Raw genomic sequence first — 18,917 nt, 5'->3', positions numbered from 1 at the left:
GACGGATTGGGTCTCGCTGGGAGAGATCCCGCAGTAGCAGGAACCAGACTTCTCTCAACCAATGGGGGGCAGCGAGGATCATGGTCCTCCTGTCCTGGCGTCCAGATATGGAAAGACCTGGATTCCCAGCTGGTGCACATTGGCACCCACCTTGGCCAAACACTTTGTGAAGTCCCAGGGTGTGGAGGCCAGGCCGAACGGAGCATGTGGTACTGAAAATGTTGACAGCCCATCACAAAGCAGAGATATATCCTATGACAGGGGAGGATCTTAATGAGGGTATATGCGTTCTTGAAGTTGAGAGAGCAAAGCCAGTCTCCTCTTTGTGAGAGAGGAATCAAGGTGCCCAAGGATACCATCTTGAACCTCTCTTTCTCTTGAGAAATCTGTTCAAGGCTCGCAGATCGAGGATGGACGGAAGCCTCCCATTTTCTTTGGAATTAGAAAATAATGGGAGTAAAACCCCCAGTCCCTGCTGCTCCTGAGGGACAGGTTTCCACTGCCCTGGCCTTTAAAGGAGCTGAGAACACCCTTCTGAGCACACTTCTGGATGCGAGATGGGACCTTGAGCACGAGGGTGAATCCGGCAGAACAGTTATGAGATTCAGCCTGTAGCTGTGACAGATGATGGACAAGACCCACTAATCCGGCCGGCCACCGGTCTGCAAAGAAACAGAGCCTGCCCCCGACTGGTGGGTCCTCCGGTACCGGAAGACGCGACTGGCTTATGCTCTCTCGCATCCAGCTAAAACCCCGTAGCGGGGCTAGCCTGGGGGTGCTGGCTGAGGCCTAGGGCCCTGCTGTTGCAGAGATCAGCTCCTGGCGCTGTCTGCTGTGGCTGAGCGCGAGGGGCAGGAGGGTAGTACTTCTTTGGTCTGTAGAAGGGTCTTCATGACCCTGGCCGGGAGGACCTCTTAGAAGACACCGGTGAAGCTGAAGACTGGCCGATAAATGCTGGAGGGTCTCATGGTGATCCTTCAGCCGTGTGACCACCTCCTTGACCTTGTCACCAAACAGGTTATCGCCGTTGCAAGGCAAGTCAGCTAGCTGGTAGACGCCGTGCCGAAATGCCGGCCGCTGCAACTCAACCGGCCATCTCAAATACATCATAGGTAGCAATTACCTCATACTTCCCACATTCCAGGCCCTGCTGGACAAGTGCTGTAAGGGTGTCCTGAGGCTGCTATACTAGGCCATCTGCAACTTCCTGGACTTGTTTCCAGAGATCACATGTATATATGTATATGGGTCATATACAAAAGGTAGGAGGTGATACGAGCCAACAACATGGAGCCCTGAAACACTCTCCTACCCATAGCATCCCAAGCTCTGTTGTCCTTGCCAGGAGGAGCTGAGGCATGGGTTTTTGACCTCTCTGCTTTCTTTAGCGCCGATTCAACTACCACCGATTGGTGGGGGGAGTTGGCTCTTCTCAAACTCTACGATCTTCTGTACAAGGTACACCCCATTAGCCTTTCGGTTCACTGGGGCTACAGAGAGGGGGTGCTCCCAGACTGAAGAAGCAGCTCCCTGAAGATCTCGTGAACAGGCACCACTACAATCTCCTTCGGGGCATCCATGAAAGCAGAGTTGCTTACCTGTAACAGGTGTTCTCACAGGACAGCAGGATTTTAGTCCTCACATATGGGTGACATCATCAGGATGGAGCCCAATCACAGAACATTTTTGTCAAAGTTTCTAGACCTTTGACTGGCACCTACTGGGCATGCCCAGCAAGGCACTAACCCTGCATCCAGCAGGGGTCCCCCTTCAGTCTCGTGTATAGCAAGAAGTACGTGCGAAAAATAAAACAAATCACAAGCGAACCCAACTCCGCAGGGTAGCGGGTGGGTTTCGTGAGGACTAACATCCCGCTGCCTGTGAGAACACCTGTTACAGATAAGCAACTCTGCTTTCTCACAGGACAAGCAGGATGGTAGTCCTCACATATGGGTGAGTAGCAAGCTGAGAATGCACAAGCAATGCACCAAATGCACCCAAAGATGTGCAACAGGCACAGCAACAGGGGTGGATTTGGGTAGGAGGGCATCCAGAAAACCCTGAACGGGTCGCTGGTAGGATGTTGGGTAGTTAAGCTGAGAATAAGTTTCGTAGGATAGATTGGCCAAAAACGGTATCTTGCCGGCCAGCCTTATCCAACCAATAATGGGCTGCGAAGGTATGGAGAGAGCTCCAGGTCGCAGCCTTACAGGTGTGCCACTGAGGTTGCCACGGCCCTAACAGAGTGTGCTTTCACACGGTCTTGTAGCGAAATGCCTACCTGCTGGTAGCAAAAGGAGATACAGTCCGCCAACCAGGAGAAAAGGTCTGTTTTCCCACTGGATTTCCCAATTTGATGTTATCGAAAGAAACAAATAATTGAGTGGACTTCCTGTGGGCTGATGCGCGCTCCAGATAAAAGGCTAGGGCACGTTTGCAGTCCAGGAAACATAGAGCCTTTTCTCCTGGGTTTGAATGGGGCCTTGGAAAGAAAGTAGGTAAGATGATGGATTGATTAAGATGAAATTCCAACACCACCTTTGGTAAAAAGGTAGTGTGTATATGGAGGACCACTCTGTCATGTAAAGTTTTTTTGTAAGGTGGGTAAGTGACTAATGCCTGTAACTCACTAACTGCGAGCGGATGTTATAGCGAGAAGAAAAATTACTTTCCAGGTGAGATAGCGGAGATCGCAGGAGTGGAGAGGCTCAAACGAAGGTTTTATGAGCCGCCCTAAAACCACGCTAAGGTTCCAAGCTGGGGCTGGAGGGCGCAATGGAAGTTTCAGGTGGAGAAACCTCTCATGAAGTGTGTGACTAAGGGATGTGTCGAAATAGAGACATCTCCTATTCCATTGTGGAAAGCGGCTACCGCACTGACATGCACTCATATAGAGGAAGTTTTCAGGCCTGATTCTGTCAGATGCCAGAGATAGTCCAGAAACTTTGCAGTGGAACAAGTGAAGGGGTCTATGGACATGGACGTGCACCATAGTGTAAACCTTTTCCACTTAAAACGATAAGAGCGACTCGTGGAAGACTTTCGTGAAGCTACCAGGATTCGGGATACTGGGTCCGAAAGGTTAAGGGGTTGGAGTATTAACCTTTCAACATCCAAGCCATCAGGGATAGGGCCTGGAGGTTGGTGTGGCATAGGCACCTGTCGTTCTGAGTTATCAGAAGCGGATTCTCCCCTAGAGGGATGCACTGACGAACTGATAGCTCCCGGAGGATTGGGAACCAGACTTGGCGTGGCCAGTAAGGGGCTATAAAAATCATTAAGCCCATGTCCCTTCGTAACTTCACGAGAGTCTTTGATATGAGTGGAAGTGGAGGGTACGCGCAGAGGAGACTGTGGACTACGAGAGGGCAAAAGCGTCCCTCGGCTGTGAGTGGCGGCTGCGAGTGAGGGAGCAGAAGTTCTCTACTTTGCAGTTGTGGATGGATGCAAAGAGGACTATTTGTGGATACCCCAACGTTGGAAGATGGTGTCCGCTACCGTAAGGTTGAGAGACCATTCGTACGGATGAATCGACTCAACTTGTCTGCTAGATCATTGTCCACGCCCAAGTAGGTCGCGCGGAGGTACATCGAGTGGGAAAGAGCCCCCTCCCCCCCCCCATATCTGTGCAGCTTCCTAACACAGAAGGTAGGAGCCCGTTCTCCCTTGCTTGTTGATGTACCACATCGCCACCTGATTGTTGGTCTGAATCAGAATGGCCTTGTTTGAGAGGCAATCCTGAAAGACTGAGGGCATATCTGATTGCCCGAAGCTCCAGGAAATTTATCTGATGTTTGGCTTCCTCTGGAGACCAGGTTCCCTGAGTCTGGAGGCCGTCGACATGAGCACCCCAACCTAGTTTGGAGGCATCCGTTGTCAGGATAATTTGAGGCTCTGGAATTTGAAAGGGAAGGCCTTGAAGAAGATTGGAGAGCCACATCCACCAGGCCAGAGACATGCGGAGCTGCTTGGTAACATGGACAATGCAGGACATTGAATGATAAGCCCGAACCCACTGGGACTTCAGTCCATTGCATGACTCATGGCAAGGCGTGCTATTGGAGTAACATGTACAGAGGATGCCATGTGTCCCAGCAAAATGAGGAAATGACAAGCTATCTTGTAATCTCGATCCTGGAGGCATTGCACTAGGGACATGAGAGTACGAGCTCGATCCTGAGGGAGGACTGCTTTCGCCTGCACGGTATCCAGGTCGGCTACTATGAAGGATAGGGTTTGAGATGGAACTAGGCTGGACTTGGGATAGTTGATCAGAAACCCGAGAGCAATGTATGGAGAGTTAGACGTAAGGAGGCTAGTGCGTCCTTTTGAGTTGGAGTCCTTATCAGCCAATCGTCGAGGTAAGGGTAGACATGGACCCCCTGACACCTCAGGTAGGCCGCGACCACTACAAGGCACTTGGTAAAGATTCGAAGTGTGGATGCTAAGCCGAAGGGCAGTACCCGGTACTGGAAGTGCCCGGGCAGACTAGGAATCGAAAGAATTTGCGGTGAGATGGAGTGATCGAGGTGTGTGTGTAGGCGTCCTGAAGATCCAGAGAGCAAAGCCAATCTCTTCTTTGCAGAAGAGGAAGTAGAGTGCCCAAGGTTACCATCCTGAACTTTTCCTTCTGTAGATACTTGTTTAAGGCACAGAGGTCCAGGATTGGACGAATGCCTCCTGACTTTTTTGGAATGAGGAAATACAGAGAATAAAATCCCTGACCCTGCTGGGAGAGGTGCACCGGTTCTATTGCTCGGGATATCAGGAGGGTTGAAACCTCCTCCTCCAGAATAGAGGAGTGGTCGGATGATCTCCACGTCAGCCGAGGTGAGGAGTCTACTGGTACAGACAGGAAGTTGAGGTGGTAACCTTGAGTCAGTACAGCAAGTACCCAGTGATCTGAAGTGATCGTGTGCCACAGGTTGGTGAAGTGGCACAACCGACCGCCGACAGGTATGGACGGCAGAGGAGGTTGGCTTATACTCTCCAGCGAGAAGTCAAAATCCAGCAGCTGGGCCCGGTGGAGGAGCTAACAGTTTTCTGAGGCCTGGATTGTCTGGCCTGACCTTTTTGGTAAGGTCTGGAGGGGTGACCTCGAGTAGCAGGAGGATAATATCTCTGTGGCTTGAAGGACAGCCGCTTAGAGTCTCTTCGGAATGTCCTTTTAGAAGTGGATGGAAAATCAGAAGGCACCGATGAAAGCTGGCGTAGCGTCTCGTGGTGGTCTTTGAGCTGTGCTACAGTCTTCTGGATTTTGTCCCCGAAGAGATTATCTCCAGCGCCGGGAGGTCAGCCAACCGGTCCTGTACCACTTATCTTAAGTCAGAGGATTTCAGCCAGGCCCATCTTCGTGCACTAATCCCCGCTGCAGACACCCTAGAAGCAGTGCCGAAAATGTCATAGGCAGCGCAGACCCCATGCTTGCCAGCATCTAGACCCTTCTGAGCCAGGGTATTGAGTTGATCGTGAAGCTGGTCAGGTAAAGACTCAGAAAATTCCTGGATCTTTTTAAATAGGTCTCTGTTATACTGAGTCATGTATAACTGGGAGGAGGCAATGCGAGAAATAAGCATTTAGCCACGCACGATGGCCAAATGCATCCAGGGACCTCTGTTCTTTCCCTGGAGGTATGGAAGAATGAGGCTTAGAACGTCGTGCCTTTTTCTGGGCTGATTCTACAATCACAGAATGGTGATCCAGCTGTGATTTTTGGAAAACAGGGCAGTCTATACCAGGTAGGTGGCATCTGTTTTTCGATTCACTGGTGGTACAGATCCTGGATGCTCCCAATTCCTCTTCAAGTCCAGGAGGACTTCATAAATGGATATGGACATGATTTCCTTGGGTGCATCTACGAATTGGAGCACTTCCAGGATCTTGTGTCTGGAGTTGGAATGGTATAGCTTCAGATATTTCCTTTATAAAATTAATAAAAGACAGGTCCTCGGGAGGAGAACGTCTTCTCTCCTCAGGGGGGAGATGGCTCTGAAGGTAGATTATCAGAATCCTGGGAAGAATCATCGGTCCAAGGATCGTAAGGCTGATCACATGCTCCCATAGGATCTCCAGAGGGAAGTAATGGTGCTATTCCTGAAGGATCAGGTCTAGGCACTGACAGCACAGACAGTGGCACCAACGGCATAGATGGAGGCACCGATTGAGGACAATGCGGTATTGAGGGTATCGATGACATCAATGGGCGAGTCAGTGGCAAGATCCCAGACGATCCAGGCATAGGTTCCGGCCTTGGTGCTTCCTCATCGTCCGATGACAAAGGAATCGGGGTGGAAGGCGTTGGACATATCGGTATCATCGGTTCCACCTGTGGAAGGGCACCGATCAACGCATCCAGCCTGCCGAGTAGCGGTGCGAGCACCGTGGGAATTGGGTCGGCGACTGGAACTGGCATCGGTGCCGGCGTCAACGGAGGCTGGAAACCCTGCAGTGCCTTTCCGATGGTATCTTGGATCATCCGATCCAATTCCTCACGGAAGCCTGTAGCATGGAACCCCAGCTCTGGAGTAGGAGGCAGCACTGGCATAGCCAGAGGGTCCACCGGTGAAAGTGGAGTCGCAGATCCCTGCACCAATGAAGGTGGGGGAACACCTTGGTGACCCAGTTGCAGAGGAAGACGGGGCCTTCTCTGGACAGGATTTCTTTGTCGGTGGCTCTGTTGATCCAATGCAGAGGGCTTGCCTGGATCAGCGGACTGAGCCTTCTGATGGTGTCAACACTTTTCACGATGTTCTCCTCGGTCCTTCTCTGGAGCCGAAAAGAAAAAAGTCTATGCCTTCGGAGTAGTTGGTGCCTGGTGGACAGCATTGGCTCAGACAATGTCGAAGCGTTCGGTGGAGTCTGTGGTTTTGCCTGAAAAAGAAACTCCATCTTCTCTGAGCGGGCCTTACGACCCTTCGGTGTCATTTGGGCACATTTGATGCAAGTTGAGACATCGTGGTCCGACCCCAAACACCACACAGACCCTATGCGGGTCTGTGATTGACAATGTCCAAGGACAATTGGGGCACCGATGAAAACACGATGCCATGGCTTCGACAAAACTTTAGCTGCGGTGCAGTTGATGGCTGATAGGCCCCCGAAGGGAAAAATAGACAGGAATAGACCGCAAATGAGAGCAAAGCCTTACCTTGCGACTGCGGACTACGGAATAGATAGGGGGACCCCCATGGGGTACAATATTTTGAAATTTTAGAAATAAGTTCCGTGAGGAAAATTCCTTCAGGAATCTCTAGAGAGCACCTTAACCCGCATGGCTACTGCTGCGCGGAAAAGAGACTGAAGGGGGACCCTTATTGGATGCAGGGTTAGTGCCATGCTGGGCATGCCCAATAGGTGCCAGTCAAAGTTCTAGAAACTTTGACAAAAGTGTTCCGTGATTGGGCTCCATCCTGATGATGTCACCTATATGTGAGGACTACCAACCTGCTTGCCCATGGGGGCACCTTCCTCCATCTTAAGTTGAAAGGGAATGGCTTCAACCATTGCCCAGACGAACCCCGCGAAGGTATATCCTAAGGTGGAGAATGGCAGCGCTCCTCCAAGGGGGAAGAATCTGATGGAAGATCATCAGATGTATCAGAAGTATTCTTCCCTCAGGGGTCATATGGGCCCTCAGACTCATCTCGGCTGCCCAGAGAGAGGGGGCCGAGTAGCACTGGGCACATCTCTAGGCAGGGGTTCTGAGGGACTCGAAGGCCCAAGCCCTGGTCCTGACAGTGCCGGACGGGTGACAAGGGGATTACATAGAGTGGAGGGCATCAGACTTTTTTCCTCTGAGGAATTCCTTATGAGGACAAGCTTGGACGCCTTGCGTTTCGGTGCCCAACGGCTCACCAAGGAATTGTGGGGCGCCGGTAGTAACTGGGTCGGGAGGACATAGAGGATGACATCAAGCTGGTTCAACAACGGCTCCAGCCCTGCGGCATCGGCACAGGCACCAGCCTCAATGACATTGGTGACGATGCCGGCCCAGGTTGCTGGAGCACCGGTTCCCTGTCATGCAAAGCACCCAACATTCCAACTCTGCCTCAAAGCCTCCGATGAAAGGGCAGGCTGAGAGGGAGGGAAGAGTCTAACTCCTCCTCAGAGACCTGAGGAGGATCGACGTCCGGCACTGGAACTGGTGTGGATGGCCTCGGGCCACTGGCATCTAGGGAGGATGGTGCCTCCTCTCACCGTGGCTGCTTCCGGGGCAAGACGACAAGTGCCGTAGCCAGCCCAAGCCCAGCCCCACATGCTTCCAAGACCTCCCACAGTGCTCCGCCCAGTCCTTCCCTGGTGCTGAGGATGAGGAAGACAATCCTGAAGTCTACAACTTGTAGGAGACTGAGACTGGGTGATCCCTGGAGCCTGTTTCCCCCATAAGCCTTGGGGGAGGAGTGGTCATCGAGGGACTGAGGACGAATTGTTCCCCTCGGTCCTTAGGCAAGGATGACATCGATGCCGAAGTGAAGGGTTTGGTTTTTCCCCCAAAGCAAAAAACTTCTACATCTTGAACTTGGCCCAACGGTCTTTTCGGGTCATTTGAGCACGAAATTCGCAGCCCCGAACATCATGCGATGCCCTAGGAGGAGGATGCACACTTCATGTGGATCTGTCAGAGACATAGTCCAAGGGCACTGATGGAAGCCTGAGGCCACCATGAGGCTCACCAGGGACCGCAAAAGTAAGACTGGTGGGTACGGGAGCAGCGTGAAAAAATACTCACTGACCAAGAAAGAAGTGGGAACCAGAGGAGACAACCAGCACAGGAAGAAAAAAAGCAAAAAAATCACTTAAGAAATTTCCAGAGAGAAAAAGAGCATGAGTTCTACCTCCGCGAGACAACAGCTCTGCAGAAAAGAAAGGACTGAAGAGACACTCCTCCCCCCCCCCCCCCCGTGAACACGTGGATAGTGGCATGTGGGGCATGCTCAGTGTGCCAAAGTTTCTAGAAACTTTGACATAAGTTATCCATTCCAGGCTCCATCAGATGATGTCACCCACATGTGAGGACTACCATCCTGCTTGTCCTAGGAGAAAGCACTTCTCTGTCTCCATAGGTGGCCTACTGGTAGACCCCTCTCACCAACAGCTGTGGAAGGAGGCAGGAGAGAAGCGCTTCCTGCCTGTTTCCTCAGCCACACTATGTACTGCTAGACCAGAGCTATTTAGTGTTCTGTTCTACCTCAGTCCTAACAGCTAAAAGGGGAGTAAAAAAAATATAAATGACAGGCAAGCAGAGCCAGAATCAGGCAAAAGTCTGGCTTGGCTCCAAGAACCAAGCATGTGTACATTTAAATTAATTAGTACAGGGAAAAGAAAACTGGGAATGTGTGTGAAAAATGAAATTCTTTTCAACCTCTCTAGTTGATTTACCTGTCTCTGCTTTTTGTACTATTTTTGGTTCTCTCTATCAGAGTTGTATCATTCTTCTGCTTTCTCATTTTCCTGTCTTCCTTATTTCTTCAGATTCATTTTTATCTCCTCTTTCTTCCACTTGTGGCTGCTCCTCCCATTGCCTCCCTTTCTTCTCCCCAACAACTCCAACTGCTTTCTCAACTCTACCACTCCTTTACACTGCAGCCTCTTATTTACTTATCTTTTCTCCCTCCTCATACTCCCTTCTCCATTAAGTCTTCCCTTCCCTCTCCTCCTGCCACACCAGTCTCTAAGCTCCTGAAATCAGTGGATGCGGAAGGATATGCTGTTGAATACAGCCACTCCTCTTCATTTCTGTGGCCCAGCAAGATGGACTCAGCTAGCCACAATAGCCACTCTTCCTGCTGGCAGAATGGGATATAGGAGGCTGTAACTGCCAGTTCTGCTTCTCTTAATACTAGTAGTCCAGCACAAAATGGTCAAAAAAGCTGTAAGCTGCTGCTATACCTAGGTAACTGGCAGGGCCCAGGCCCAAAGCTCCAAATTCAATTAGATAGGGGATGAATAACCCTCCTTCAGTTCTCTTGGCTTGTCTAGAAGGCCAGCAGGTCAAGCCAGAATCAGGTACAAGGCTCAAACCTGACAAAGCTCAAACTCTTCAGCACCAACGTTAAGTAACAATAGTGGCCCATACTCACCTAAAAATACAATTTTTTATTTTTGCTTTATTGAGGTTTTCATAACATACAAATTAAATGAAAACAAATTTACAGTTAAAAACTACAATAAAAATATTGATATTTATATTATATTTTAAATCATATCTATAATTTTTACTTAATTCCCCAACTACTAATCCCAACTACTTTTCTCTATATTTATAATAAAGAGTTGGTTTTAAACAAGTAATGAGTACATTTTTGCTATTCAAATTATTCTCCTTTAAATATATTCAAGTAATATATAGTGCCATATCCTTCCACAATTGGAAATATCTTTTTTAGTTTTTTTGTCAAGGATTTTGAATATCTTTACTTCTTGGAATCTCATAAAATGCTGTTTGGTGCATTAATCTGCTCCATGTTTCATTTAATGGAGCTTCTTCTTCCTTCTATGACAATAATATATATTTTTTAGCTAATAAAAGCGATACACAAACATTTTCTTTCTCCGCTGGACAATGTACTCTTCTTTTCATATAAATATAATAATTTATCTGACCATTCTATGCTAGTATTTAAAATTTTCTAATAAACATTGTTCTTTATACCAGTAAATTTGTAATTTAGGCCATCCCATTAACATATGATAAAAAGTACCACTTTGTATTTTACATTCTAAACAAATTATTATTCCACAATTTCATTTGAATACCCATTGCTCTAGTAATATAGTTTCTATGAATAATTTTAAATTGAATTTCTCTTAGATTAGCTATCATGAAATACCTATAGATTAAAGAAAATGCAAAAACTAACTTTTTTCAGTTACTAATATTCCTAAATCCCTTCCCCACAAAACAGCTAATGATTAATTTTTAAAAAACTGCTGGCAATCACTTCTGTATTCTTAGAACTCCAAGAAACACCAAAATGTTGGCCAATCTGTTAATATTTACACCCGTGTTTAGAAGAAAAAAAAAAAGCTACTGGCTAGAAAAGGCCTGTCCAGCTTATATGAAAACTTGGTTTTATCCATAGCTGAAAAATAAACAAAATTTTATTTATTCAAATATATTACAACTCAAAGGTCTCTGATGAAGCACCAACCTGCTGATGTTTTCTTTCCATTTCCACAAGCTCCCCCTCCACCTTGGTCTGTTTTTCCTTAACTTTCAGCAGCTCTTCATCCTTGGCCTGTAGTTCTTCCTCTTGCCGTGTCACTTGTAGCAAAGGCTTTACCTATTAGGAGAGAATTAGAACATTTAATGTGTGCGTGCATAATCAAGAACCCTGTGTTATTGGGAGGTTGATGGTGTACCTATTTATATTAAGAGTGAGAAAGAAAAATTGACTACATTAAAACATCTCTATGGGAGTATACCACTATTTAGCATACATTTAACCATCCAATCCCATTTTTGGGATTTTTTTACATCAGGTGTTTCATGACACCCCAAGTTCCTGCAGTGGCCTTATCAGTAAGTAGTTCTAGTACCAAAAGCTATCTTATTTATTGAATTTGATAAACCATTCATAGAAGGAACAACTAAGATGGTAACAATTAATTTACATCCATAATAAAACAAATTAGAGGGGATCAAATGAGGAAGTGAGTAGAATCAGATTTCTGCTGCTCTGAGGTTCACTCCAACTTTTATCTCATTTGGCAATAGCAGCTATCCTTACAGTTACCAAGAAAAATTGGCAATGCACTGGGGGATCGTGGCTAGCTGACTGCTATCTTTCAAGTTAAAGGAGGACTATTAAATTAAAAAAAAAAAGAAAAGAAAAGTGCTGTCTACCAAATTCAGTTTCACAACCCTTTCCCGGAGCCACGCCTAGCCAGTCATGTTTTCAGGATATCTGTAATGAATATGTATGAGACAGGTTTGCATACACTATTAGCCTGATTGAGATTTGTGAACTCTGCTTTGTGAAGGTTGCAGATCTCCCATGTACTATATATTATGTAGAACAAGATTTCTGGGCTGAGAGAAAACGCAGTTGCTTACCTGTAACAGGTGTTCTCCTAGGATATTAGTCCTCACAGATGAGTGACATTATCAGATGGAGCCCGGCAAGGAAAACTTTCGTCAAAGTTTCTAGAAGCTTTGATCGGCATACTGAGCATGCCCAGCATGCCACTATCTGCGCATCCACACAATGTCCCCCTTCAGTCTCGTAACAGAGAAAAACTACGAATGAAAAAATAAAACAAAATGCAGGACAACCCAACTCTGCGGGGCGGCAGATGAGTTTCCTGAGGACTAACATCCTGCTTGTCCTAGAACACTTGTTGTAAGTAAGCAACTGCGCTTTCTCCTAGGACAAGCAGGATGGTAGTCCTCAGTTGGGTGAATACCAAGCTACAGGCTGCTCCTGAGCATAACCATGCGCAACAGGCACCAAACCGCACAATAGTAACTGTGGTGCTGTTGGTAACACGGGAAGACAGCCTGAACCAAAGAATGGGCCCTACTGTTAGCAGAGGGTAGTGCCTTTATTGCGGGGTACTCGGCCCCCAACTCCCTCAGCCATGGACATAGCAATAAGGGTGAAAGGCACAATCACCCAGCTGACAGACTGAAATTCTCCTCACAGAGGAGGGTTCTGCAGGCAAGAATGACTGATAACGATCCTTAAGAAGGACCCTCATCAAGTCAAGTAGATTCCAAAATGACTCCTGAACAGGGGGGAAACCTGTAAGGTCACCAGGGAGCAAAATTGGACAGGCTCCCTCATGGATAGACCTGCTGCATCTCAGAGCTATTCTCAATTATTCTCAGAGCTGGTGCCAGTCAGAGCAGTGCCATACCTTGTCTGGGAACAGAAAACAAGGGACATCCCCTCAAAGGGGTGCATAGTCAGGCGTCGAGGGAACCCAAAAGGATTGCCCTGGAACCCAGTTGAGTCTTCCCTTCCAGAGGGGAGAGGGAAGCAGCAGGATTGGGGCCTAGCAACCCCCCCCCCCCCCAAAGGAGAGTTGAGGCACAACGACTGATCGCTGAGATGCCAATGCGACCAACCCACCACAGACAGCCCCCACTGACAGTTCATTGATATCAAAAGGAACCAATGTCCGCTAGTGCCAACAGCAATTTCCCTTGGCTCACCGATGCGTCCAGTGGTGTCGATGCTGTTAGCTCGATGGCCTCACAAGCATTACGGCTGACAGCCTCACTAGCACACATTAATATTGATGGTGTGTGCATCTTGGCAGGACCCCCAACCCTGGGATCGTTAGCTGAAGGGGCAGTTCTGTGCTTCCCAGTGCCTCTGCATACAGATGCACCAGTGCATCAGAGGGCCTCGAGAATATGGCAGCCCCTGTGCTTAATCCAGAAAAGGCTAAGAACCACTGCCCCCCTGAGGGCTGCAGGATCATGCAGGAGCTTCAAAGAGTCCCACAGTGGCAACAAGAGCGCTCAATGGCGAATCCAGTGCCTGGTTGGTGGGGCTAGACAGTCGAGGCGGTAATGAGAGGCATCAGTGGTCCGAAGGCCTCTCTGGTGGCCCCACACCTTGATGGCCTTGAGAGAGTCAATATTTACTGAGGCAGCACCACATTGTGATGGCATTGAGGTCATGCTGGTACAGAGGTTGCTCACCTTGACGAAGTGGGGTCGACAGCATCGAGGGTTTGCCACCACTTCGACCGCCCCAGTCCCTAGGGTGGCCATGCATACATCTTGATGGATCAAGGGCCCCAGGGGCATCAAGAGCACCGCCAGCACAGCGGCAACAATGATAACGCAGCCACCACAGCACTGAGTGCAGCGAGGGTACAACAACAAGAGCCGCGAGGGCACCGCAGTATCAAGTGCACGGAGGGTACTACCGTGGCAAGTGCCCGAGGGCACTTGCTGAGGGGTAGAGTGCCCCGAAGGCACCGTGACCTTGAGTGCCTCAAAGGCACAGAGGCATTGAATGCACCAAGGGCACAGAGGCATTGAATGCACCGAGCGTGGCAAGTGCCCGATGGCACCCTACTGAGGAGTCAAGTGCCATGAAGGCATTGTGACCTAGACTGCAAAGGCACTGTGATATTGAGTGCACAGAGGGCACAAAGTGCACTGTGCCAAGGGAACGAGGGCACAGAGGCATCAAGTGCACTGAAGCCACTGTGGCAAGTGCACCAAGGGCACTATGCCGAGGTATCGCGTGCACAGAAGGCACCATGCCATCAAGTGCATCAAAGGCACGTCATTGAGTGCGCCACATCACATCGTGAGCATGCTCAGTAGGGCATGCTGAAAGCTCTAGAATCTTTGAGATTAAAATTCCGTGCCAGGTTCTATCTGATGTCACCCATGTGTGAGGACTACTATTCTGCTTGTCCTAGGAGAAAGAGCAACACTGGTTGAAGGGGTAACCGCGGTGATGGATAATGCATTGAATACAAAATTTGAGGTTTACAAGAAGTTGGTCCACGAGCATGGACTGTTGCGAAACATGCAACAAGCATGAAACAAAGGATCTTGACACGGAGGATGAATTTCATGTGGTATGGACAATATTTGTGGCCCCCTCCCCCCAAATCTGCGATGAAAACATTGCGATGAAAGTTGGAGGACTTTGAAAATTTCTGCAGCAAATGGGACTAGTTTCTGGACTGATCTGTGGTATTACAGGAAGACAAATTAGCAGGGAAGAGCCAATTTTCCTACTTAGATCAGTCTAGACAAGTGGGATGTTCCCATGCATCCCTAACACTGGACAGGAACCCAAAAGACCTGCTCTTAACGCACTTTCACAGGAGGTTGCATCCTCCTGCGCCCGACCATCCAACCGGTAACGTTTGGTGAAAGTATGAAGTGAGGACCACACTGTGGCCCTACATATCTTTTGGAAGTCACCAACTGACACCCTGCGCAAGAAGCTGCCTGCGTTCTAGTCGAATGTGCCTTGAGGCCCATTGGAATTTCACGACTCTTACAAATATAGGCCGACCAAATGGTCTCCGTCAGCCATCTAGATATCGTAGCCTTAGAAGCTCTCTTGTTTTTTTTTGCTCCAAACACAAAGATGATCCGACCACCAAAAACCATTAGTGACCTTCAAATAATGCAACAGAGTGACACACATCCACACATCTCTATCCTGCGGAGACTCTAGACCACTCCGGAAATGCCGGAAGCTCAACTGTCTGATTCATATGGAAAGAAGACAAAACTTTCAGCAAAAAGGAGCGAACTGTATGCAACGTCACCCTGTCATCCACAATACGTAAAAAAGGATCCCGAAAAGACAGCACCTTGAAGCTTGGTAATCCCACCTGACTGAACAGATGACAACCAGAAAAACTGTCTTTAATGTCAAGTCCTTCAAAGAAACTTGTCTTAAAGGCTCAAAAGGCACTCCACAGAGAACCCGCAAAATTAAGCTATATCTAGACCTGAAATTCCATCCCATTAAACTTCTAAAGAACAAATTCAAATATTCAAGGAAGGAAGGATGCTCAAAACTGAACCCCATATTTATTCCAAATGTGGGCTGAAAACTGCCCTATTACAGTAAAGGAATGGCATCTTTTCTTTCACTTACTTCCCTCTGTGAGGGAAGTAAGTGAAAGAAACTGTGAGCCCTCTGGGGACAGAGATAACTACAGTACCTAAATGTAATCCGCTTTGAAGTGCTGAAAAGCAGAATAAAAATAAAATAAATGTGTCTGTTTAGCTCCTGCTTTGCACTGTGCACCCATTCCCAGTTGGTTACTGATGTACCCCAATTCTTTAGCCCCCATTTTTTCTCATTTGAAACTCAAAAATCAATCTCATGTGGTACTGGAAAAGCTTCCACCAAATCCAGATAAACTATATCATATGTAGATGCATGAAACAGTTAGAAAATGTGGGTACCAGCCCAGAAATTGCTAGCAGCTAGAACATTTTCCTCCATATTTTTATTTTACTTTGTTTTTTTTTCTCCATTTTTACTTTTAGTGGTTCCTATTGCCCCTTAAGTTTGTTAATTTAAAAAAAATTAGTGATGGTTTGTACTTATTTTGCTTCCTCCCATGGCCCCATCTCAATACTTTTTATTTAAAATATTTCCTGCACTTATCTGCAGTTTTAACTCTGCTCTCATCTTCCTCCCCAGCTTCTTGCCTCCTATTTGCCAGTACAGCTCTCCTTGGGCCCGGTAGTAGTTCTTCCCAAGTTGGCACCAAATTTTGTGTCTAAGAGTTTTTCAAGTCCAGTATAAATACATCTTGTGCTTGCATAATGTATTGGTACATAAACTTAATATGTATAACATTCTATTTTTAAAAATGTAGTTCCTTAAAATTGTGTTGTATTTACACTTTGTATATATCAGTGTAACATCTGCCTGAGATTCTGATAAGGGTTAGAACCCAGTGCGCTGATTTAGATTCGTAATAATGTAAATAACTAATTAGAAGTTTCCAGAAAATAAATATGTCTTCTCCTCACAATGAAATAGAAATAAAAAAAAAAAGAGGGAAATCCTAATGATTCCATGTCCATCTTATTCATATACTATTGAACCCAGGATTGCATTAAAAAAATATTCAAAAATTTCTTGGAAAGTCACTTCCTCAAAGATTCATCCTGTTTGATCATTATGTCAATACTAAATTCTAACTGCCATCATCTGCAAATTAAGACACAAGAGAGGTATCCAACCTTTGTGAAAAGTCTCCACCATTGCCAGTGACGTAGCTTGAGATAAGCTGCACAGTTCCTCTGTAGCACTTTCAAAGCACTCAGCTGTTGCTGTTTCTTAGCAAAAGCCCTGTGGACAAGAGAGGCAGAATGCATGCACTGCATTTAGTGGCGATAAGAGAACAATTAAAGGATGTGTTGGTTGAATGTCTCCAGTGCTCACAAAATTACACACTGGATTATTCAACTGCCAAGTAAAATTGCTCATCGGAAATCACTGTATGATTTACTAAAGAATATATAACAGTTAAAGTAATGACAATATAATTTAAAAGTCAAGGGAAACAACAGTATAACATCAGCCCAACAGTTACTCAATTGAGTAAAGCTGTGTTACTGCATGGCATACCATAGGGTGCCACAACACATGACAACTGACAGGGTAAGAGTAAATTAATAATAGTACAGTCTGATAATTAACAGATGGCAGAAAGAGAACTGGCACATCTAATCTGCCTAGCCTCTCAATTCCTAACTTACTTAGGAATTGAGAGTGAAAGATTCAATTCAATCTAGACATGTTCAAGATAATACGGCTACTGGACATGAACAATAACCACAGTATGACCTAATGAGTAATGTCAGAGTCTCTTTTCCTGCCCAGGGGAATCCCTCTGTGCTACATACTTCTGGCTAGATATCCTCTGCAGACAGCCTTGGAAGAAGATGATGATGTCTGTGATCTTGAGGTCCCGTTCTTCTTCCAAGTGTGCCAGGACTCCAGCTCTGAAAAAGATCTTACTCCTGCCCAATTCTGTACAAGTTTGGGTCCAGTTTCTAAAGCTCGGATCTGGGGAGAGAAGGGGAAGAGGAAACAAAAGATTCACCCTATGCAACATCGCAGACATACATTTAAAACTGCTAAAATGCAGGCAACATCTCTAAAATGTAAGAACTGAAGACATCTCTTCCAGCAAGCTTTCACTTAGACCACCAGTATGGTGGTTTTTGTTTTTAAGTTATGTGGTTTCTTTTGGTTTTGGCCTTTATATTTTGTATGATGAATGTATCAATTGATTGTTTTATGGCTGTTTTAATCTGTAATCCGTCCCAATCCTGGGAGAGTACAAGGAAAAGAATTGCAATAAATAACTGCTCACCATTCGTTCACAAGCCTGTTTGCCATCCATAAAGCCTTTAGAATAGCAGTTGGAGTGAGGATCTCATACCTATAAAACAGCCACAGAATATATTTATTTATACTTGTTTTACTCTAAGGTCTATACCAAAGAGCTCAGCAGTTTATTCTTCTGTTGTAAAACTTTCAGAAATACAAGGAAAGGCAACACCAATCTTAGCATGACATGAGGTAAGGTTTTCTTAACATCCAAAACAAGTGCACAAGTTAAAATTTGCACAAAGTGGATATATCATGAGGCAAATTTTGCAAATGACAAAATAAAATTGTGAGGCTGCTAGCTTTAAACAAATTACCTCATGAAAAAATAACAAAATCAATAAGAAGAAGGATATCAACGTCCATTATTTCTGATTCAAATATGGTAGGGACTTATTTTGGGGATAATGATCAGACGGGGACAAAAATTAAATTTCTGGTGCATAAGCCTCAACCAGAGCAGCTCAATAAAACATGCCAAAAAGAAAATTAAATTAATAATGAGAAGGCTACAGGAAGTAACAAAAGATTTCTGGTGTGATTAACAATGAATGCATTAAGAAAAGTAGGGAAAAATTAGGAAATAGATGTACAGATCTCACACTATCACCAAGAAAAATTCAGAAGAAATACTACTTAAATTTAGTACAGCTTTTTAAACCATATTTCATATGAATAAGTTCCTCCCCTTCTACCCAACACATTCAGCACCTTTGTCTGAATTCTTGGAAAACAATCCGTTTGGAAATCCCTGACGACAGATTCTTATGCCTTCTAGTACACCATTGCAGACGCAGTTGATCTAAAACAAGGTGTGGATCCAGTTTCCCAGCCTAAAACATGAGGATAAAAATATTTAGCATTAGCTTTCTTTCTATTGAAGAGAACACACTGAATCATTCAATACCTGGATACTGAGCTAAAGAGGAAAACACTTTCAGCACCATTCAAATCTATCTATAACCTACCATAAAAAGGTAGCTACTTTGATCAGCTTTTTCTATGTTTAGGACAGATATTCAGAATTACACACCCTCTTCCTGCTGTCATACTTTCCAGTTGTGATACCAG

At 46.2% G+C, this 18,917-nt stretch overlaps 1 protein-coding gene across 1 annotated transcript in view; it reads right to left on the bottom strand.

The window, feature by feature from the left end:
* The window catches only part of LOC115082090 (myosin-10-like), a gene marked incomplete at its 5' end in the record, with an annotated part of 159,599 nt that extends 140,920 nt beyond the window's left edge, over window positions 1-18,679 (bottom strand). The window contains 10 exon segments of the mRNA XM_029586357.1: window positions 11,151-11,282; window positions 16,691-16,799; window positions 17,357-17,472; window positions 17,474-17,503; window positions 17,505-17,519; window positions 17,830-17,870; window positions 17,873-17,898; window positions 18,558-18,585; window positions 18,588-18,636; window positions 18,638-18,679. Coding sequence (XP_029442217.1) covers window positions 11,151-11,282; window positions 16,691-16,799; window positions 17,357-17,472; window positions 17,474-17,503; window positions 17,505-17,519; window positions 17,830-17,870; window positions 17,873-17,898; window positions 18,558-18,585; window positions 18,588-18,636; window positions 18,638-18,679 — 588 coding nt within the window.
* Window positions 18,680-18,917: the final 238 nt, after the last annotated feature.

The sequence above is a fragment of the Rhinatrema bivittatum genome, unplaced genomic scaffold, assembly GCF_901001135.1.
Source record: "Rhinatrema bivittatum unplaced genomic scaffold, aRhiBiv1.1, whole genome shotgun sequence".
NCBI lineage: Eukaryota > Metazoa > Chordata > Amphibia > Gymnophiona > Rhinatrematidae > Rhinatrema > Rhinatrema bivittatum.
Note: the sequence above shows the minus strand (reverse complement) of the source record. Positions and strands in the feature narration are given on the sequence as shown.